Source organism: Melospiza melodia, chromosome 3 (assembly GCF_035770615.1).
Source record: "Melospiza melodia melodia isolate bMelMel2 chromosome 3, bMelMel2.pri, whole genome shotgun sequence".
Lineage (NCBI taxonomy): Eukaryota > Metazoa > Chordata > Aves > Passeriformes > Passerellidae > Melospiza > Melospiza melodia.
In genome coordinates, this window is record NC_086196.1 from 20807931 (window position 1) to 20832022 (window position 24092).

General features: G+C 41.7%; 1 protein-coding gene across 2 annotated transcripts in view; it reads left to right on the top strand.

Moving 5' to 3' along the window:
* The window catches only part of EVA1A (eva-1 homolog A, regulator of programmed cell death), a 204635-nt gene that overhangs the window by 87520 nt on the left and 93023 nt on the right, over positions 1-24092 (top strand). For both annotated transcript variants that reach the window (XM_063150943.1, XM_063150944.1), the window contains exon 5: positions 11062-11205. In XM_063150943.1, the coding sequence (XP_063007013.1) occupies positions 11062-11205 (144 nt within the window). The remainder of the gene's footprint in view (positions 1-11061; positions 11206-24092) is intronic.

Consider the following 24092-nt stretch of genomic DNA (forward strand, 5'->3'; position numbering starts at 1 on the left):
GCATATGTAAGGTAAACCTATTCAATTTGTGTTGTTTCTGCCTTGAAAAACAAGACCTTGTACTCCTGTGGAAGTGTTGAGGAGAAAAAGTCTACTACCTGAATTTCCTGGATTCTACATTAAGTGCTCAGCTGGTCTCTTATCCTGGTGTTGCAGTCATTTTAACCCAGCTATTGCTGTGCTGCTTTTTGGGTGATGAAAGATCCCCAAGCCACCCTTCACATGCCATGCCATGCCAGACACATGCTTTCTCTTTGTGTAATGTCCATGTGAATGTGCTTAGCATCTGTGAAGAGAAAGTTGTGGTGGAGAACTCCATCCTATTGCTGTCATGTTAAAGTGAAAATCTGTCAGGATCCTCTTTTAACTGGAAGCATGCTGAAACTTGTGTCTCTGACCGTAATGGGAAACCCCTGCAAACAACTGGAGCCCTCCTTGAATGCCTTGGGAACTCTGAAAAGCTCCTAAAAGAATTTGACCTTATTTGTAACTCTCTTAATAAAGCCTCCACTTTGCTGCCAGCATGTGCAGTGAGCACACACAGAGCATGGAGAGGTCTCTGGGGAAAGGGCTATTTACAAGCAATGAACCATTAATATCCCTCAGCCAAGTGAGCCCTTTGCCCCCTTTTCCTGCTGTTTACAGCTGCCTCTGCCTGCATCTCCAAGTGGCTTGTTTATTCTGAGAGAAGTAATGTAAAAAATGGTCTTTTTCTACATGTGTCTGAGTGCAAGATAATGATCTAATTAGGAGGCTGAGGAGGAAGATCTTGGATGTAAAATGATTACCCTTTTTGTTGCTTAGTGCAGCAATATCTGTGCTCATGTTCAGGACACCTGACTCGTTCACATTATTCATTTTTACAGTGTCTCTCCCCCTGAACCACAGGGAGCGAGATGGACGTGTTCAGCTGACTTCTGACACAGGATCCAGGACTCCTTCTCAAGGACCCTGTCTTTCTCCATCACACAGAGCCCAAAGCAATTTATAAAATTTATACAAAAAGGCCAAAGCAATTTAAGGGCTCATCCTGGGTAGAAGGAATCTGGGTTTGGTGTTGGAGTCGCAGCAAGATCGTGGGAACCCTGGCTCCTCAGCCTTGCTCTGGATCCTGGGGTGTGGATTAATCTGAGACTGCTGAGACTGAAATGTCCTTGTCACTTAACATACAAGTTGTCTCCTGTGCTCCTGTAAAGGGGAAAAATGAATGTGTTTACAAGTCCCTGAGGAAGCTCAGATGGTCAGTGGCACTCTCTGGCTCATGGGATCTGATAATGGAAGAGCACAGGAAGGAGTTCAGCAAATAAGCCTGTGCTTTAGGTGCTCATTCCCTGGCATTTTTCATTCAAATGCAGTGACAGAAGGTGATCCAACCCAGTTTGTTTTGATTTCCCTCTCTTAATGGAGATGTATATAAGACTTGAAGCAGAGTCCTCATATAAATATTTATTACATCATATAAATAATGGACCCTTCTAGTTTGTTTATCTGTGACCAGATCTAGCATGTGAATGAATATGAATTACATGCAGTAAAAAATCCATTCTATTCCAGGGTACATGTTCCTGCCAGCAGAAGAGCTGGCTTTAAGAGACTGCTGCCCCTCCAGCTGTGCATTTCTGGCTCTCTTCTGCTTTACCATCTATGACCATTTTCCATCCTGTTTCCATCAGGACAAGGTTGTGGCTGTGCTCTAATCTTAGTCTTAAGTCAAATGCTTAAAAATAAAAGTGTTGAGCTGGACAATGAGGAGTAGTAACCTCTGGCACTGCTGGGGGAAGCAGAGGATGGCTGGGACTGCGTGAAGGGATGGGATATCCACAGAAATCTGTGCTGGCCAGACAATGCCATGTAGCACAGCTGACCTTCAGCAGATCCAAGTGGCTGAAAGACTCTCATGCTTCATCCTGTTTTCCCTGTCTCGCCTTTAAAGCAGCTGCAGTGCTGGGTATCTGGGGGATGAGCAGCAGCTGGGGGGCTCAGACCCTGCCATTCCTCTCTACAGAGCACACCAGGCTTCCAAAGCACCCCTGCTGTAGGTGTGACTCTGTGTATGCTTCATTTACATTCAGGGCAGAAACTACTTTATTATGTGTATAGCTCATGATTAAGAACATGTTTTTAGAGGCCAATCTGTTTGTATGTAATAAAACCCATAAGTATCCAAATCTGAAGGCTAAATAAATATCAGTTGCTGTTTAATTCACATATCATACCTTGTTAAATTTAAATTGAAATGCAGTTCCCATTTAGAATGCTGAGTTAAAGTGGGACAAAGCCTGCTTTCAGAAGGTTGTTCTTCAATTTTAGATACTTTATGTGTTTCACTTTTTGTTTCAAAACAGCAGGAGGTAATTAAAATCACTTTACAGCTGTTTCTAGAAGGCTCCAACTATTGTTGGATTCCATAGAGCCATAAAAATGATTTATATGAAATTGTTTTTATATCCACACAATAGTTATTTTAAAAAAATAATTAAAAAGTACATTCAAATGTGAATCTGGACAAGATCTTTCTCTAAACCAAGGTTCAAGCTGGTTTTGAAATGCTGTTTACAGTGCAGTATGATCCCATAGAGTGATTGTAATTAAAAATTCTGAAACTAGTAATTTAAATAGCACTAGCAGGCTCTGTGATGGTATTTGAAGAAGTTAAGTATTTGTATCAGTAATATCAACTTCTTTAGTGGCTGATATCATAAAAGTAGCTTATTGCCCAACTATTAGTTAAAAGCAGCCCCAAAATACAATCCTAACAATAAGAGGGCAAAGTTCAAGAGATTTAAATGTGTAGCATCTCAGTTGGTTTCCATGGAATTGCTTTGAATGAAAACCGGTGTAACTTGTTCAAAACTGATAAAGTTCCTCTTAAACTAATTCAGATGTCACTCAAGAATATTGCAAAATTGCCACAGTGAGAGCCTGAGAAACAAAGGTAATGTGAAACCTGGGAGTTTGCAGGCATGCCATGCTTTATTTTAGGGACCAAGGGCAAGAAGTGACTTGCAGGCTGTGTCAGCTGGGTAATCTCTTCAGAAAATGGGCCAGTCCTGCAGCTTGTGAAGTTCAGACCTTGCTTCAGACTAGGTCTAGGCACTTGTTGAATATCCCCATGTTCAGTAAAAGACTTTTTTTGTGTTGTAATGAATAGGAAGGAGAAATGAACTCAAGGACTTCACAGAGAGTAGATACATTGAAGACACTATCCCTTTATTCTGATATCTTCTGAGCGATGCTGAAGCTGTTACCTTCTTTGCTTCTTTTCTTGAATGTCTTACAGCCCATGATCTGCTCTGCTGCAAATTAAACAATAAAATTTAACTGTTTAACTGATTTGCCACTGCAAATCTTTTTTGTTCTCTAAGACTTCTTGGAGCCATGTTTGAAGCTGTCCTTGGATTCTCACTTCAGCTCCCAAACCCAAGAAATGTTATTAATTTGATCAACTTTTCAAACTGAATCAGTCCCTGCAAAACTGGAGGCTCGTATATTTTATGTGAATTCTGGCTCCAGATCCATGGGTGATAAGATGATTTAAGTTCAAATTAATAAACCAAGTGTTTCTAAATGTAACTATAGGATCTGTAATTAAATCTGTACTCAATCCTTCAGCTGCAGTCTCTAAATGTGATTGGTTTCTTTTGAGATAATTTTCTCTTTTCTGACCTACTGCAGAAGTTTCCAAAGTTTTATGAACTGTATAGTGCAAATTTTTCTCTCTCTTTGTGTGAAACATGCTTTTTTAATGTAAAGCTGGCCTTCTCTGCATATTCTTGTAATGTTTGGATATAGATTTCCTTTGTAGCCAGTTCAGTGACATTGTGCAAGACATATGTTCTATATACTGTATCAACTTGAAATTCTCTGCTGCTATTTGTAATATGATGATGACCATTTATCATTCTACAAATACCAGCAGGGAACTTCACCTTTTAATTGTAGTGGATTCCTGCTCCTGAACTTCTTCTGTGTATGTAAATATACTTCTGCTTCTGTACCTTTTTTGTTTAAGGGCAGTTTTTGGTTTCTATTGGCTGAACTTCACATTGGTTGGTCTTAAGGATACTTAAATATTTGTAGTTTGTTTTCTCCCTCTTGTCATGTGGATCTAGACCCAACTCACTTCTTTTGTTCTCTATCAAGACTTGTGGGCCATGGCAGGGAAGAGAAATCCGGTGTATTTCAGTTGCCCCCAACTGAAACTGTGTGACAACTTTACACTGATAAAGAAATTATTTCCCCAGGCTGCTAAATGGGAGAGAAAGTGGACAAAATCCATCTTTATTAACAGTCTTCTGCACTGGCTTTTAAAGAGAACATCAAACTTAATGGGTATGGGCTTAGTTGAGAATGCCTGGGGTTTGATGTACTGCACAGAGTGCAGACTGACTCATTGATATTCCGTGAAGACATCCTTCACAGGCTGCTGGATGGCTAATTTTGGCTGAAGCGGAGGCTTAGGCACCTCTATCAGCTGCCCCTGTGTGAAGGAGCTGATGTTTGTATCAACCAGAGCTAATGGAACATCTTTAAAATGGATGAGAAAGTGCCCAAAACCAGGAGAGCTTCCTTCCCTCCTGCTTATGAAGGAGGTTCTTTTTCAGATTGAAGCAGTCACTCCTAGGTAAAACATGAAGGAATTTAAACAGTTGCCTCACCTGAAAGATTGGAATTACTTCCTGCTTGTGTCCTTCCAGCCATTCCATTGAAATTTGCTTTGTCTTTTGGCAGACAAGTGGATAACCAGAGCAGTGATTCAGACATCTGTCAGCTTTCTTTGTAGGAACGAAATTTCTCTCCTCTTAGTTAACTGACTCCTTCCATCTTTCATTCTGTCCTCTCGCATTCATAGCTCCCAGCAAGAAACCTTTCCTCTTTTGTTCTCAAGCAGGAAATCAGGCTGGCTGTTTTGGGGAAAAATCCTGTCCTCTGCTTGGGAGGAGTGTCCTCCTCAAGATATCAGTTGTTTGTAAATTACATCCCTTACGGGAAAATTTATCTTAAGTTGATCCTTTCACCTGCTCCTCAAAAGACAGCAAGGAAAGCTAAGGTTCTGCTGATTATTTAATTTCAGATTAAAGATTTGGGTCTGCTCCTGATGCCTTTACACGGAGCCAAAGCATCCCACAGAATTTGTCTCTTGATCAGCTATGACCAGTCCTGTTCCAGTTCCTAAACATTTACTTCATGTGTACTGCTGGAAGTAGTATTTTAAGGCAGTGATCCTCTTTCTGAAGTCTTTAATTATGGCCAACCATTTGGTCCTTTTGACACCTCAAGGTCTTACATTTTCTTGGCTGAAAAAAGTAATATGAGTGCCCCATTTTTCTTGAAAGTACACAGACTCAAGAGTCTGACTCATCCACTTATGAATGGGTGGAGTTTTTTCTCAGGCTCCAGTTTTCTTTCTTTTTAAAGTGTGTGCCTGTTAATATTGGGTTTAGCTCCATGTCCTGCTGCCTCTCCAGATCCATGGACAGCCTGTGGAAAACTCTTGCCTGGTAACTTCACAGCATGCTAACAGATTCACCTGACCAGCTGTGTGTGGTCCTGCTTGCTCTGGACAGCCTGTCTCATTTGTGCGGGAACGCACCTTTGCAGGTTCAGCAGGGCTGTGCCAGGTGAGTCTGATCATGAACAGATAAACAGATGTTCTTGAACATCTGCAATATGCCCAACTTCACTGTGGGATTAGTCACCCTTCTCAAAATTCAGGGTTTAAATCTGTTTGTGAATCCATCTGTTGCTGCCTTGGAAGAGGCTCCAATCTCCAATAGAGCATTTAAGAGTTACCAAAATGCAAAAATTAAAGAGTTTGGAAACATTCTTTCAAACCCAGAAAGGTTTTGCAATCAAAAGCAGCAAAGCATGGCTCAGATTTCAGATTTGGATGTATCACCCTTACTGGAGAAAAACAAGTAACACTGAGTAACCAAAATTAAGGATATGATTAATAGGCATTGGCTCCAGTTTATTTTATTTTATTTTTTTACCAGGAAGAGGTAATAAAGAAGTATTCACGCTGGGAAGCAGCCTTAGACTGACTAAAATCCATTCATTGTGGTGAGCTTGATGATATGGACATTACATCACCGAGACCAATTCCAGTTTTAAAGCCAACATGGTCTGCAAGCTGCAGCTGGTAAAATCCTCCATCATCTCTGTTGTCCTGGTTTGGGTTTTTACCCTGACAGAGGCTGGGCTGATGGAGTAAGTAAGGTGAATTACTGGTGAGGTGAATTACCCACTGAGGACTTAGACTGATGGTTGTGAAATCCAACTGGCCAGTGGTCTGCATTTGTGAAGTGATCCTGGGAAAGGGAATTCACCTTGCACCAGGAGCAAGGCTGGAGGGATGTGCAACTTCTGGAAATTGGGGCCAGAGGTAAAGAGAATAAAGTGAGCTGATCACACTCCCCCACTGCCCCAGTTTTAGCTGAAAATGCCATATTTGAAAAGCACAGATGATACTTTTAAACGCTTTCACATGTGAAAGTTTCACCATAGCCAGGATTCGTATGTGCTCTCTGGCAGTGTACTCAAGCAATCCAAGACTAATGAAAGCCAAGGGTAACTCTGGCCCAACCTCTCCTAGAGGGCTCTCTATCATCTATGAGGTCTTAAAGCAGTTTTTATTGCTGTGTCATGGGATTTGAGCTTTGTTGGCTTTAAGAGGTTCTCGGCAGGGGCCTGGCTCTGCTAAGCAGTGCTTACCTCAGACTTAGTGATACAGTGTTGGCGTTTGTGAGTGTCCTTCCCACATCTCTGACACACGGAGTCACTTGTTTGTTACTGGTGCCAGGGTGGTATCTCATAAAACATTTGGAATTTGCATTTAGCAAGCAAACAAGCAGCAGAAGAAAGGAGATTGTGGAATATAAGATCACTAAGGTTGGAAAAGACCTTAAGATCATCTAATCCAACTGTAATGCTGCCCTGAATGAGCATGACATCTGGTACAATAAGTGCCATGTCTAGTCTCCCACTTCTGAAGACCTGGAAAAAATGAATTTGGCCAGCTGAAGGGGACCACAGCCCAAATCTGCTCCACCACATTGCTGGGCTTGGCTTCCTTGCATCTTTTTGGCAGGATAAGTGCATGTTTTATGGATAAAATCCCTCTGTTTTCCTGCCTCTCTGAGCTCTGAGGATGGGCACCTGGAGGTGAAGACTTCTGACCTGGAATCACCTTCTGAAGAGGTACTAATATAATTGGAGCTTTCACTTCCATGAGCTCCCCAAGAACTCATCTACATTTGGAAGGTAAATTACCTATGTGCACTTCATAACATCTAACACTTCATAACAGGAGTGAATTCACTGTTTTTATAAGCCCAAGACACAGGGGTAAAAGAAAATACAGTGTTGTTCCTTCTAGAGCTCCAAATGCCATGGTGGTGACTGTGATTTATGAAGGTGCTGTAGTCTCATCTATCACTCAGCCACCTCTCAGATGTACTATTGACATCTTCAGTGCCCATTAGTGAGGGAATAAAGATGCTTGAATACGACATTTTGGCAAGCAGCTAAATGAACTCCTTGTCAGAAACCCTTTGAAGTGTGTATGGAAAATGGTCCCATTTGGAGGTTGTGATTGCTGCTCTTACATTTTCCAGTTCAATGTGTTATGTGGAGGATGAACATGCTGGCAGACCAAAAAATCCAAGATGGGAGACAAAGCTAATTTCAGTGTTGGTGTAGTCCTCCCTCAAAACACTGCAAGCTGCTTGCCCTGCCTTTATGGGAATGTACCAGGCACTTTTGCTTAGAAATTGCATGGAGGCAAAACCAGGGAAAATTCCCTGTTGTGAGCAAAAGGAAGTCTTTGAAGTGAACACTTGGTCAGAATTTGTGCCTAGACCGCATTTCTGTTTTTTCAGGGCTAGAAAAATATGACTGTTTCCATGAGAATGGCTCAGGTCTTTCCATGGGGAAAATGGGAAGAGTATTTGAATTTCCCATGTGGGAGACTGTTGCTCCTGTAGAGTTTAGCTGGATCTTGTAACATGGATACCTCAGATGACTTTCTGCCACTTCTGCATTCACCAGATTCTGGTGTTCATTGGGTCTGGAGGTGAGGGAAAACAGTAAAAGTTTCCTAAATTATGTCTGTTTGCAGCAAGAGCCAAGGAAATGGAGCACTACAAGAAACTTCCACTGTGCTGTATTGAAGTCACACTGGCAGCCACTTAAAAAAGCAGTCAGAGATTGCTGGAAATCTTCAGTAATGACCTGGGACATGATTTATAGGTGGTACCACATTGGGGATGACTTGTTACAGCTTAACTAGAACACTGAAGTGTCTGGTTTGGGGTTCTCCAGGTAAGGAGAGATGTTGGAAAGGAGCAGCAAGTCCAGTGGAACTCCACCAAGCTGGTCAGGGGCTTGGAGCATACAGCATATGGGGGAATACTGAGGGATACAGGGTTGTTCAGTTTTCAGATGAGAAAGCTCTGGGTGGGATATTATTTCTGGTTTTTACTAAGGAATAGATGGTTCTACAAAAGATTCTTTTTGGGAACACACAGAAGGAAACAGCAGATGAACACCAAAAGCAATGAACATGAGTTGCACCAATAGAAACCTGATTATGCACAATGAAAAAATTCTTCACCTGGAGAGGGGCTTAGCCCTGGATCAAGTGTCCAAGGAGTTTGGGAAATATTTCTCTGTGGAGATTTTCAAAACTTGCCTGGGTGAATTCCTGAGCAACCTGATGTAACATCAAAGCTGGCTGTTCTTTGGGCAGGAGGTTGGAGTGGATAGGATCCAGATATTGCTTTCAGCTAAATTATGGGATGGTTAATGTGCTGCAGTGCCAGCAGGTGACGTTTTCCCCAAATATATTATTTCATGCTATGGTTTGCAAAAAGTCCATGTAAAAGAGGCTTTTACAATCTTGATGCCCTATTTTCTATGTGAGGGGCTTTCATCTTCAGCTGTAATTGAAGCATAGAGAGCTCCTTCTACTCTTCTGTTTATTGTGGCTGGTGCAGGTTGAGCTGGAGCAGCCTGGCCGTTGGAGAGTTGAGGACTTCACTAAGGGTGTTTGTGACTATGGTGGCCTGGTCTGTGCCCAAAGAACTTGGGTGTCTGGGGTTACATGTGTACAGGTAATTGAGTAGTATCAGTGGCACAGGTACTGGAAATAGAGCTGTACTGTGAAACTGCAGCGTGGTCCATGGCTTGTTGTCTTGGCCGAGATAACTCTCCCAGGCAGTCCAGAAGCTCATAGAATTCTGGAATGGTTTGAGTTGGAAGGGTTCTTAAAGATCATCTTGTTCCAGTCCCCCTACCATGGGCAGGAGCACCTGCCACTAGACCAGGTTGCTCAAAGCCCCAAAAATACAGTGGGGGCCTTCTGCAAGTTGGCTATTAGGATAACCCTGTTATATCTCAGGCTGTATTACCTGTTTGGAGTAATGCTAGCTGGCAAAATAATTCTAAGGTGTAGGGTATCACTTAAACAAAGAGGGTAAAGGTGTCCATAATTTAGCCCTCTTTGGTTTCTTGATACAGATGCTGCTGGTAATGTCAGTTTGGGTGGAGATCATGGCCTGTTCAGAACTGCTTGGGAGGAAGGAGGCCATCCATACCAGGACATGACTAGTGAAGGCTAAAAAAGCTGTCAATGTTAGTGTGAGAGTGTATGACAAATGAAACTCCTAGAAGCATTTTCAGTCTGATGAATCTACAGCTTTGGCACCTGAAGAATCAGTTTGATCTGTTAAGGTGGAGAGCAGAGTCTGTAGTTTAGTGCACACATATTCCTAAATGAGGAAGGTCCCAAAGGCTGCCCATCTCTGGGGATGCTGGACGCAAAAGCCTTGTTGTGCCTCTCACAGGACCAGCAATGTATAATTCCCCATGGATACAGTATGCTCCTGTGCCAGAGGGCAAGGCCCCTAAGCAGACAGCTGTGGGATGTTCTCTGTTATGTGTGAGAACAATAACAAATAAAAAGAATAGGCACCCTCCGAGAAATCCTCTGCAGCATTTAGATTTGCTGAGTTTCTCTAGCTGGACATTTGCAAAGAGACAATGAATCAGGATTGCTGCATGCCAGATGTTTCCAGTGAAATCTCTGACACTCATTGGATCAGAAATCCCCTAAGGAAGTTTGGGTCATTCAGTATGAAACTGTTCACATGGAGTTTTCTTCTTTTGTCATTTGCAGCATGTGAAATAAAATGCTGCCTTTGATTTGAGAAAAAGGGCATGTTACCCTGTAGGCTTGGTTTTCTGTGGCTTTCCCGTGTCTCTCATGGCTTTTATTGTTATTCTGGTTCTAGCATTCAGTACCTTTTGAGGTCCATTTTTCATTTCCCTTCCTCGTAATTAGTGACCAAAAGGAGTTTGTATTCCATTCTTTGTAGCTGTCCTGCTCCTTTTAGCAATGATTTGATGTTTAAGAAATGTCTCCTTGCAAGCTTCCCCCTCAGCTTGGTCCTGGCTGGACAGTGAAAGCAAACTGTCAGTCTTGCGCCTAAAAGCTCAGGACTTTATCTGTGCAAATTGTTCTCACCCTAGGTAAGAAAACAGGCAAAACCACCTGGTAGAGAAAAATATATGGGAAAACAATTTTGGAACTTCCCGTATTCTAAATTTCTAATATGAAAAATGTTTCTACTTGCATGGAATGAATGTAATTAAAACAATATTTCTGCTTACATGGTAGATGATAATGTTATAATTATCACACCTCATACTAATTTTCATCAGATTTAGAAATGTAACATCAAAGAGCAGGCAGAGACACTGATCACCTTTTTCTTCAACAGGGGTCAGAGAGGGGGATTTGAGACACCTCTTGTGGTTGTTACAAAGATGAAACATCTTTTATTCTCAGCCTTCTTTGTATGGGTGTGTGATTCTTCAATGTTCTTTCAATTTATTAGAGGTGTGTTAGAGTCAGATACACTTTCTCATGTAAACATAAAAACTTTTAAACATGGAAATCTTGTATGTACTCTCACAGTCTGCAACTGGTAAATTATTTTTAGGCAATTTCTGTTGTGAATGGACAAATACTCACAGATAGGTATTGTTTTTCCCTTTTAGAGTGTCAGTCAGCTACTGCTCTGCAGCTCATGATCAAGCGCTGTCACGGGAAAAGAAGCTGCAGCATATATGCCAGCACCTATGAATTTGGAGATCCTTGTTACCCAGGCATCCAAAAGCATCTTAATGTCATCTACACCTGTGGTAAGTTACAAAATTCTCTGACTCTCACTGGGCTCTATGTTTGTTGAACAGTGGTGTGTGGAGAATAAGATGCAAAAAGTTGTTGAACTTCCAGTTGACTCGTGGTGGTTCTTATTTGGTTGACAAGGAAAAGCTTTGGGTCACCAGAGTGGTTTAATTCTGTCACTTTTTGTACTCATTGGCTCTATAGAAAAAGCAAAAAATGTAGAAATTATATTTATTAACCCATTCATCTGCTTCTTCAAGGCAGGAATATCTGGCAGTGAAGTCAGTCTGCTCAGTGGATGTTTACACACTGAATGTTGGTATCCTGCAGCAAAGCTGTGGTTATCAGTAGGATCCTTATAACTTTATTCTGTATTTATTTCATTTTGTACCATAGAATCAGGTGATTACCAAACCATACCCCTTCATTGCGTTAGTAGAAAATCACTCCCAAAATCTTCAGGTAAACATTGCAACAATTTTTTAAACAAAGTACTATTATTAAACAAAAAATAAACAGTTTGCTCTCAGTTGGGAGCTTAAGTCATAGCATTGAGCAGACACTCTGCTGTTACCTGACTAGTCATCTTATTTTGCAACAGAGGAAAAATTGTTCCTGTCTGAGCTCTGTAGTATAAAAAACATCTGTCTTCTTACTGTGATGACATTTTGGTCATTTGTAGCTGACATATCTTAAAATATTTCCTTCAGGGTTTTGCTTACATAGCTGTCACTAGGATCAACTCAGTCTCTCAGTATTCCTTTTTGCATCCATCTGGAAGTGCAAATTTTGGTGCTGTACTGAATGTGCTGAGCAGACAGTGGCTCACGTAGTGAAGGAGAAGCTGTCTGTGCCCTCAAACAGCAATGGGTCTGTGGGTCAGTCTGTGTGTAACTGCAGCATGCTGAGTGTGACAGAAAGCATTTGAGATGCAGTCACTGTAAGATTTTGTGTAGTGGCTACAGCATGGTGGCTGTGCATCACCCTGAGGAGCAGGGACATTGATGCAGGAGCATCAGCCTCTCAGCTCGTCTGGCTGTTGTTTCATTTGGCTGGAGTGGCAGGAAGGTTGGGTTTTGCTTGAAGTGATGAAGCAAGAAGTAACAAAGCTATCCTTGCAAAGCCCTGTGAGATTTCTAGTCAGGAAGGTGATGTTTTAATATCACTTTTCTCATAAAAAGGCTGGGGAGAAGCTTATCCTCATGGGGATTTGACAGAAACAAAGACAATGTAGAAGGCAAAACAGGAGCTCCATCCCTCAAAAATCCAGGGAAAACAAACAGAGCCCCATGATGTATTTCCAAGAGGATTTCTCCTTCAAAGGCCTCCAGGGCCTAATTCTAGAATTGTGGTCCAGGTCTCAAAGTCCACTATAAGAAGCACTAATGATCTCTTAATCTGACCTTAACTCTCTAGTCCAAGCCTAATTGCATCAGGAAATGAGTCACACTTGAGAGCACAAAATGGCATGTTTTGCTTTTCTGTGGGTAAAATCTGCCTCATCCTTTGAAGGTGGCCATGGCTCCTTTTCAAAACCATGATCTCAGACATGTCTCAGAACTGGATTTTGTGATCAACAGACACATATTTCTCGCCTCAAATAGCAAAGTCCTTCAACATGTGAAAATGAAATAAACAAGAAATCAAATTCCAGTTCCATGTGCTAGTGCCAGACAGAGCTAAGTCCTGGAATTCTTTTAGAAGAAATGATAAAACCAAACATTTTGATATTCTCATGACCTAGAGAATGATATCAGTGTAGAAAACCTCCTGCTGGCTGTCTCTTTGTTTCAGTTTTCCTTAAAGCTGTACACATTATGGCTTCTGGCATAGTGCTACTTTCATCAAAACCTTGGGAGTGAAAGGGAACAGGCTGGGATAAATGGGCATGGCTGCACTTCCCTGTTGCCTGTATCTCAATACATATCTCTGTTTCCCACCTCTTGCACTTGGAAATGTTGTCTCTTGCTGTTGTTGTCTGGAGATCCGTGAAAGATGCAGTGACCCTGGCATACTTGGGAAATATGATGGGTGTACAAATGGGTTTCTCCGAGCATCACTTCAACCCTTTTTGCTGCTGCTTCAAGTAAGTGACCCCATCACTCTCTGAGGTCAGGCAGTGCAGTCACTCTGCTCCTCTCTGTCACTCCCTGCCTGCCCAACTGTGGCAGAGATGTCCTGCCATGTGTCACTGGTCTTACCTGTGAGAAAAACTGCCACGTGTCCTTGGCCAGTGCTGCTGACCTGCTTCAGAAGAGTTGGTGAGAGCAAGAACTGCGATGGAGGTAGCTGTAGGTGGGAAAGTCTTCATGCAGACATTTCCTTTGTGAGGAACTTCAGTAACTGCAGGGACAGAGCAGCTGAGCTCAGCTTCTGGTGTTAAAGCATGGGAAGGACTGGAAGGAGACCAATATTTCTTCTTCTGATAGCAACTAATGAAAAAACGTCTGCTGAGTAAGTAATTTATGAGGTGACAAAAGGTAATATTAATGAAAAGCCCATGAGCTGTTAGCAGAAATCACGGCTGAGATGGACCCTGTGAGACATTGGTAGTGTTTATGTAGACCAAGGCCCAGGGAAGAGCTGGTGAGATGTCTTATCTCCCAGTCCTGGCAGGAGAACATCTGCAGGGTCTCTCAGGTCATCGTGTCCACTGTTCTTCCCTAGCCTGACAGAAGGACCTGGGCCCTATTCCAGATCTCCAAGAGGTAAATGGATGAGGCAAGAACTTTGCTTTCTTTAAGCCATATCCATATTTCTTAAAGGTTCATTCCTCTAGCTTCCATGTTTTATTGGACATGAAAACTCCTGCCAGACACACACAATTTTGCCAGATGAATCTGTTCTTAAATAACGGTGTCATCTAACTGCTTGCCCAGCTGTATATTTTAAAAATATTGGTTGTAATTACTCCAGCCAGTGGGAATGGCTCAAGTCAGCAGTTCTCCATATCAAATTATACCTCTTTGCACTGTGGGCTCAAGGTCTATTGGCATCACCTAGCTGAGAGGGAAATGCCACCAGTTTGTGTGTATGTTTGAGGTGATTGAAGCAAACAAACACCCAGCAGCATGGTGTGATAGAGATCTCTCATGTGCATTAGGGTCCCATTAGCGCAGCCAAGGAAACAGATGAAAAAACCTCCAGCATAAAAACATTCCAAACCTGAACCTTGGCAGGAGCTGAAATACAAAAATTTGGCCCAAAGCCACATTTAACTAATAAAATGGTATGGAAGGTGGGATTTTCCAGTATGTGGGTCCCATTACTGCACTAATAAATACATTAATTAATTTTTCAAAAGAAAAAGGCAAGTTCATTCTGGGAAGCACATAAGGCCTGGTGAGGTTGAGCTCTGACTGTGGCAGCTGTAACAGAGGTAAATGTAAAAGTTTTAGTTCTACCTTTTCTTTAAAATACCCTTAGAGTGGAAAAGAAAATTAAAAAAACATTAATGCAACTGAGAAAAATAATACAATAAAGACTTACTAGAAGTATTTCTGTCCTTGTTTCCTCTTCCCCCAAACATCTTCCTTTGTCTCTGTCTTTCTTTTGTATAAAATATTGTAATTTTTTGTAATATCTGTGAGTAGTTTGGTAGTGGTTTTGTACTTATTGATGAAACTTACTGTGCTCACAATCTTTTCATTTTCTTAATTGTCCAGTTATTAACTTCAAAGTCACTCTTTAATTCTCTATATCTCTTTCCTCTCTAGTTTGCTAGATTAGTTTTTTTTTTGCCTGTGCTGAAGTCCTAACTGAGCACTGCATTAAAACCTGTGGAATTTTTTCACACACAGTGCCACTTGGACTCAAGGAAGCGTTGAAGTGTGTGCTTTATTTTAGGACCTACGGATAATTACCATGAAAGTTAAATATTTTCTCAAATTCTTCCTTGAGTGGGGATGAGGGGCCTGTCTGTGTGTAAAGTGAAACCTTATTCTGAGCACTGAAAGTCAAGGGAGCCATTCAGAGAGCCCACTGTCCCCACTGCCAGACCTGTGCATTCCATGCAGGCTGCAAATACAAACCCTCTGCTAAGGACTTGCTGTTCTTTAAATGCAGGCATCCATCAGAAACACTTTGATGAGAATAAAAGAAATTTAAAGAAGGGGGATTGTGAATTTCTTTATGTCTAGATGTGCTTCAGTGGGTTGGTTATCAGTCCTGATAACTGGTGACTTTTAGTGCTGCAGTTGGACATGTACTGAACAAAATGGAGGAAATATGGCCTTGGATGTGTTTTTGATGTGAATATCTGTCGTACATTTAGATGTGTGCGTGCCTCCTGCTTGATTCATGCTTGCCAGGAAGGGGTCATTGGGCTGAGAGCTAATGAACTGCCATGGTAACTCATAAATTGCTTGGAAAACCCTGTAGTTCTGCCACATTAATAATCCTGCCATCCTGCTTTATGAGGCAATAAGCTGAGTCCCAGGGGCGAAGTGCTTCACATCCCAACAAGAGAATTGTGCAGGTAAAGAACAAAGCCTGGGCACAGGGGCAGCAGCTACTGTTGCTTTGGGGTGTCTGGTGCTGCTGGGAGACCAGATGGGGTCAAGGAGAGGTGCCTGAGGTGCTCTGGGGCAATGGGGCTGTGCTGACCTTTGCTTTCTCTGAGTGCTTGGGAAAGCAGCCTGGCTTTCTCTAAAATATGTTTAGAGAAATGTTCTTTCAAGCTGGACTAGAGGCAGGGTCTTTGTTGAACAAGGCAGCTCTGAGGTGGTTGCCCTCATGATGATGATGAGGAGGAAAGGAAAAAAGCTGCACAAATTCTCTCCTGTCATCTCAAAGGGACTGTGCTCTGGTCCATTAGCTCCTGTGCAGTAAATCTATCAATGCCTCAGGCTGGATGAATGTAATGGTTCCTTTCCCTCTTAAAATTTATGAATTCATGAATGTAGAAAATGTATTTTATCACTGCAAAAAGCGCTTTCTGTTGCTATAAAACTCAATTCTAAGACCTACAAAAAATAGAAAAAGAGCAATTCCAGACTTCCAAGAAAAAACAAAAGCCTTTTACACCCCTTTGAAACAGGGCAATGCAGGCAGGGTCTTGCTAGGGAAAGACACACAGAATGTATAATGCAGACTTTCTTTCTTCAAAAGTTGAAATAAAATTTCTGTTTACAAACAAATAAACATTTTAGGCAATCTACCTCTAGGGATGTTCCACTGAATGTATAATGTCTGATAATGTTTGTTTAACTGGGTTTCTTGTATAATGCTGTGAAACAGAACTCACAAATATGTAGATTTGAAATGCATGGCCACATAGGTTTGACCTACCAAATAAATAAAGAACAGAATAATGATATGATATGATATAATTCCATGTGGCTACTTTCATTGTCAAGACATTGAGTTCAGACATAGTTCAGGACATCTATTCAAATCCTTTGTCATATTTTCCTAAGTTGATGGAGGTTTGTCAAGCAATTTTTGTATCAAGCCAATGCTTCTCTTCAAGCTACATAGTATTTTTAAAAAAGCTATCCAACCTTCATGTAATGACTACAAATATTGAAATATTCATGAAGTGGGATTAATTTGACCAAGTGTCGACATATAAGCCATAGAGATTTATAGTGTGTACATCCCCTTCTGAGGAAAAACTCCTTTTACAGATAATGTGGAGAAGCAGCTGCTTTTGAGGCACAAATCATCTCGTCCTAAAGTAAGTGCCTGAAAGAGATGAACTGCATATTTGAAGTGACAGTTCTCCTGTACTGACTGTAAATGGGGCTCCTGGTGCTTAGCTGGCATGTTGTTATCTACGTGTAGAACCTCTACAATGCAGATACCTACATCTATCTACATCCACTCACCCCTGGAAATGTTCAAAGCCAAGTTGGATGGGGCTTTGAGCAACCTGCTCTGGTAGATGTCCCTACCCATGGCGGGGGTGGGTTGGAGCTAGATGAACTTTGAGATCCTTTCCTACCCAAACTATTCAGTGATTCCATGGATTCATGACCTGGTTAGATGCTTTCAGCCACCCTGTTCTTACACAAATGTTTTTTTGGTCAAAATAAAAATTTCTACATAATGATAATACTAGTGTTTTGTCCTTATTTATTGGTTTCCACTCCCACTCTTCGACAGATCTCCAACTCTTAAAGATTCATCCAAGTAAGAGAGGAACATGATGTTTATTTAAGTTCTTGAGAAATTACCTCGAGCCATGAGTGTTAATGCTGAAAAAGTTCTCAAACAGCAGCTTGGTCTCTGGCACCTCAGCTCATGGTTATATCAATCTCTACACATGGGTTTGGAGAGGGGTTTTCCTATTAACTGGTTTTGAAGGGGAGTGAGGTCAATTTTCTGTGTTTTATCTTTATTAATTCCCTAAATGTTTCCAGGAGTTAGGATGGGATCAATATATTTGCTGACTTCTTTGACTGGCTGATTGTTCTTTTGGACTTTTGTTCTTGAGGTCAGACTTGTTCTAAACTGTCAAGGAGTGCATCTGGTGGTATGGAAAAGGGGCAGAGTAGATGTTCCCTGGTGATGTAACATTTGTTACTAGGTTCTGCAAACAAATGGATTTGTTGACCCTCCTCCTTCTGCATGTTTCCATCTAGGTGAAGAAAAAGCAAAGCACTTGTTTTCCTTTCAGAAACTAAGACCTCATATTCATAATTACTCATACTTCAACAGACCCTGTTAAAAAAGCTGTGCAGTGTAACTAAAACTGCACCGTGATAGGTGACCAGATAGCTCAAGGCTGATGTTTTTTGACTTCTGAGGCTGTGATTTTATCACCTTTGGTGATGACTTAACAATTTTTGTGGATGCAGTTTCCTACATCTCAGCGAAAAGCAAAGAGGAAACCCCTCAGTCAGCAAGACTCATAATTTGGATTCATGGCATGGATCTGTTGGAGTTCATGGATTACCTGAGAGTAAAGGCAAGATGTCATCTCTTTTGCTTGCCAGTGCTGAAGTGAGTGGGGCACATGTTTTACTAAAGAGCTTGGAGGTACCTGCTCATAACAGGCCACTACAGGGACAAAGAGCTGTTTATGCTTAACAGTAGTGATTGAACTGGGATGTGAAACTTGACACAAACAGCCTCATTAGTTTTAAGATGAAGGTTGGTAAATCAGGTAATTGAAAACTGTCATTGTGCTGCTCCTGTTTGTCTTTTCTTACTGCACAGCTCACTGTAGCTTGATATGAATCGACCCAGGAGAGTCCGAACACGCCTGGCCTGGCTGGCCCAGACACAGCAGCTCTTCATTACCAGGGCAGAATGAGCCTGTGTCTGATGCAGATTAGGGTAAATGAATATTCTAAGGAAGCAGAGCTCTGCATCTCAGGTGGAGGAGGAACAGGTAATGCTGTCACCTCAAGGGATGGGCTCGAAACCCCTTTGATTCCTGCAGAGAAGAAATGGAGGCTTGGAGATAAAGATCATTGCCTTGGGGATGGGGAGGAAAGAAGATGGGTCTGGAAGAAGCAGAGAGGGCATTCAAAGGACACTTTTTATGATGATCTTAAGCAGAATGAGCTGTGAGACAAGTGCTACCTTACAATTAGGGAAGGTTTTCAAGCCTGCTGTGGTCCTTCAACTCTGGGAGAGCTTCTGCTATGGAAAGAGTCCCATAAAGAGTTAGCTAAATTACTCTGCAACCCCTGAGCTCCATTGTTCATGAAGTGTGTGTACCTGAGACCTTTAATCCTTTTATCTCTGTGTTTCATATGTTTTAATTTGTTTTGTTTCATTTGGTAAGGCCTGTGGCCTAAAAGTCACAGGGGAAGACAGCAGGGAAGAATGGTCAGTCTGTTGTAGTGAAGTGGTGATAAGAAGGAGGCGGGTGTTTTTAGTTTTTCATTCTGGTATTATTCATATATTTTATAAATTTAGAAATTTAAGAAATGTTTTATAATGGACCTGTAGTTTACGCTGTAATAACTGTAATCCTAAACTGTAATGTAACCAAGGTTTTATGGTGGCTGACACAACTTTGAGGTTACTAAATAGATTTTCTCATGGAATGATTTCCTCTGGCATAAATTTGCCCAAGTCCTTGAGGCTGAACAGCAATCTGCCATCTAGAGGGTGGATTTCAGGCCTGGGGTAGATCTGGAGGGTTCTGCCTGGCTGTCTTGAGATCGCCATGCTTGAATAGGAGGGGTGCAGTCTCAAATTGACTCATGATCCACCCATGATTTCACCCCAGAAAAGCAGATCTACCCGAGAATGACTGTGCAAGATGACATCTGAATGTCATAAAAGAAATCTTTCAGGAACTCTGGAGAGAGAGAAGTAAAGCAGAATTAAAGTCATATGGTTTCTCTCTGTGGTGATTTTTTTCCCCCTGTAAACTTAACCCTGCTGTATAGACTTTCAATTCTTTGTCATATCGATGCCTTTAATGATGCTTTAAAATTCTGACCATGAGTAAGTGGTAGATATTTAGAATTTTAATACCACAGGTTGGTTTTTTTTTTACCTGGGAACCACATTGAATAACCTCATAAATAGGGTTACTCTTGTGTCTCCATGCCTGGTAAGACCTGTGCAGATTTCAAATATAGTAATTAACAGTAATGTTGGCAAGTATGAAACTTTTTTACCGGTGAGGAGGTTGGCAGCCAGTCTGCCAGCCCTTTTCAAGCAGGAGACTGCAAACTGCAGCCAGAGGAATGTGTCAGCAATGAATGGCTGACCCTCGAGTCAGCGATCACCCTAACTCCTCCTAATTGAGGTTAATGCCAGAAGGACTGACACCTTGATGCTCACTCATTAGTGCCTGGAGGCTAATGGAGATTGCTGACAGCTCAGTGAAACACACATTAGATTAAATTTAAAGGGAGCATTTGACACCATGACCAATTAAGATCTATTTGCATTTACGTATTTTTGCCTTCCCCTTTTTAAAATGTATCAAGAAAATTACCTTTCCTTCTACCCTTTATAGAAGGATTCATGGCTGGTGCCCTACTGCCAGCACATGCACATTTTCCTGCTGTGCACCTACCACTGCCCTGCTGGTTTCTACTGACCTCTCTCCACTTTAATGTGAAACAAATAGGAAATCTTCTGGGATTTGGAAAATGAAAATTTGGAAAATTTGTTCCTGACCATGAAAAGAGAATTAGAAGACCAGGACAGCGAGAAGAATAAAAACCAGCAGCTTTTTGAAAGTTACCAAAGATGCAAATATATATGATCTCTGTAGTGGTGTCTTGGTACAATTGAGGTTTGTGAGCTGTTGCTGTAATAGAAAATCAATATAATAGGCACTCAGGGGTATCTATAGTCCATTGATGAGAGCTACATGGGCATGGGTACATTTGAGGGATGTGGTTTACTGGTGAACTTATCTGGGTTAATGGTTGAACTCAATCTTACAGCCTTTTCCAAGCTAAATGATTCTATGATTCTATGATCAAATGTGTAATTTAATTGCTGGGAAGTGCACTAATGAATGTTACCACGGCTACAAGAATCAGCAAGGATTGTTGTGCAATGCACTCAGTGCCTCAGAAGCATTTCCTGCTGCGGGTGATGTTACACAGGCAGGGCCAGCCAAACTTTGGGAGAAAGTGGTAGTCTCATTTTGGGTGTGGAGAGCATTTACACAGGGGTTTGTGTCGTGGCAGCTGAACCAAAAACTGTCAACTCTCTTACCAATGTATATTCTGTGCAATATATATATATTCAAAGTATATTCATTGTTAGATGAGTAGATACATGCTTTGTTCTCCAGGTGGAATTCTCACCATGCAGTGTTTGCTGCCCAATCTTTGATTATATGAAAGAAAAGAAAGCAGTAGGATATGGCAAGTTAATTTCTAATTCACTGCTGTTTTCAACCTGAGGTGTGGCTCTCCATGGTCAAACCACTAGTCCTGTGTGGACTAGGCAGGGAGGAGGATGCTGTGCCTTGTGTGAATTATGTGATTTATAACAGCTGAATGATGTCCAACCTGGGTCTCTTTAGTGTTACTAAAAATAATTTCCCTTATTCCAGTTCAGGTTCTTGTTTGGGAGAGGCCAAATAATGGCAGAGTGTAGAGAATGACATTTATGAGTCTTCTCACTACCTGTGTTAAAACCCAGCCCTACATCATCCTTCAGTACTATAAGAGAACTCCAGGGAATCACTCTTTCTCCTCACTTTGGACATTTTCTTCCATTTCTGCTTGATCTCTGAAGCCCAAGGTATGGGTATTTTATCTTCTGTTTGTAGGGAAGTTTTGGAATGGGCTTTTATTGTCATGCTGTCTTGTTGTCTCTGCCCTGGTGCTTAGAGATGGGGATGCCACTGAGGCATTTAAAGTAGACACCTCCCAGAAGTTCCTTAGGTCATGTCTGCTCAGCACAGATGACTTTTTGGGGGGCATCCCACCTTAGAATGGGGAGGAGATTGCCATGGAAGTTTCGTTCTTTGGGAAACTTTCCTTAACATTCATCTGGCACTTGCATTTCTGACCTCCTTTTCAAGACCTCCATTTATTCAAAATATCCACACCCAAACAGTTAATGCCCCTTCAGACAGACACTTCAAATACTGTTGACAGGGGCTACTTTTCATGTCCTGTTTTAGTCACTGTTTAGCTAAGCCATTCATGTTCAGCTCCTTTAATCTTCTCTCATAAATCAGCCTGCCCAGCCACTCAATTGTCTTTTTGTTGCTCTTTTCCACAATTACCTGTATCTTTTAACAAACACTGAGCAGGCTTATGATTATTTCCTCCCTGGGGACCAGCAGAGACTTACAATCTCTTTGCCATATAATAGCCATGACTGTTGTTTTAGCATTGGGCAGCGGCAGCACCATTACCCAGGAAGAGTAGTGGGTAAGAAGAAGAAAAGAAGAAAAAAGAAAAGAAGCTGACTCTCTCTCTGCAGTTTCAGTCCCAAGTATCCTGCTGCTCAGTATTTCACTTATTATTCCTTGTTTAGGTGAACTGAGCCAAAAAATGTAAGAGTTTCTGAATGTGAGAGGAGGGAAGCATTTCTGCATGGGGAGGACGGGATCATGAGGAGCAGTATCAGGATCCTTTGCTGGCTGGTTGTGTTTCCAGCTTTACTGACACCCAGGCCTGGGGTCTTAAGGGTGACTGATACTGCATAATATAAACAAGGAAGAAAATCTACTAGATCCCTTCCAAAGATATTTTACTAAATTCCTTACTCTTGAGCCCACCCTGGGCCATCTCTTATCTTTGAAAGCCATCTCACAGCTGCCTGCAAAGACTCTGAAGCTGGTTAATCCCAGCAGATGGACCTTGGTGTCTGTGCCTGGAGGGGAAGGAGCAAGGGTGGGAGGGCAGAGTCTTGGAGGTCTCTTTGTTAATGGGTGTCACTCCATTTTGGTTCAAGCCAAAGCCTCAGGGAGAGGCAGAAAACTGGTATGCAGCTTCATTTGGAATCCAACAAACCTGCTTTGGGTCAAAAGTTGCCCCAGCCTGGATAAGCTCATAGCTTGCAGGGACCCAGGGAGTGTATATCAAATACCAATCTATAAATAAGAATTGCACTATTTAGTCCCTGGATAATATGTATTTGCCTCAAACTTTGATGAAATTCTCAAAGTATTTTCTTTAGAAGAAAAAAAAAAAAAAACAAAAAACCACTTCTTGGAATGGACGAGAAATGCCTTTTTTAAAAGGGTCCATGAAAAATTAGAAAGAAAATAACAGCTTACAAAAGGGCAACCCCCTACTACATCTCTTCCCCAGGCATGGTAGTCAGCATGGCCCAGTGGAGGGGTGCTGGCCTAAGGGCAAGAGGTTTCTGCTTAACCCTGATCAATCATCAGCTCCTTGGGCTGTGCTTCCTCCTGCCTGGTGTTGTTACACCCTGGGGCTGTTTGCTCAGCATCTGGCAGAGAGAGCAGCAGCCTCCCCACCTCCCTGGTGTTTTGGTTTATGCATCGAGTGCAGACATGATCACACAGATGTGAGGAGTCTCTGCTTTCAGTGCCTACAGTTGCTGGTGAACTTTATTGACATGAAGCTTCAGAATGATTGGGTGTTAAGCTCCTGCCTCACATGTCCATTGCTGCCATGATCATTCACTCAGTCATGAATTCAATGACAGTCTCACATTCATCTCACTTTTTTGTTATTGTTTCTTATTGTTATAATTTTTATTACTATGAAAAAAACTAATAAATTCTCTTCCTCTCTACTTTTTCTCCAGTGAAAAAAATCACTAGGGATAAAACTCAGGATTATGTACTAACACACGTTTTTTAACATGCTACATATTGATCAAAGGGTCTGACTTCTGCTGTGTGAAAGCTGTATCTGATTCCCATAAGGAGGAAAGGCAAATTTTCTCCTCTGTGCTATTAGAGATGATCAAAACCTTCTGCAGATGCTTTAAGTATCAATGAAGAATGAAGTATAGGATGCTGGTGCAATGCTGTGGCCGTCTTTTGGGAGGATTGAACCACCCAGAAAACTGGAGTTGGAGCACATGTAATGTAAATTTTCTGTCAGAGATATTTTTTAGCTTGTTACAGTACTAACAAACAAATGGATTTACTTTCCTTCCTCACCTCATAATTCTTTGTCCTTTAAGTTGTGCTGAATTAGATATGAGGGTTCCTCTGACAGTACAGAAAATTAAATGGGGAAGGCATAGATACTGGTTTGTACTTTCTGTTTTTCTTTTCTTCCTGTCCTGTTCAGCGTTGTCAGGGTAGTGATTTTCTCTTAAGCAACACTTAGGCCTATGCATATGTTTGCATTTAATTTCCAGATGGGGAGGCAGGCCTCTAATAACAGTGTGAGCTGCTGCTTTATGGATCTGGCTGGCTGACTGAGTTACCTTCTTTTTGCAGCTGGCCAAGAAACTGCACCCCACACCCAGGATGCTGACACACTCATGGCTGAGCCAGGCTTTTGGACTCTCAGGCCAGACTGGTGCAAAAAATTTT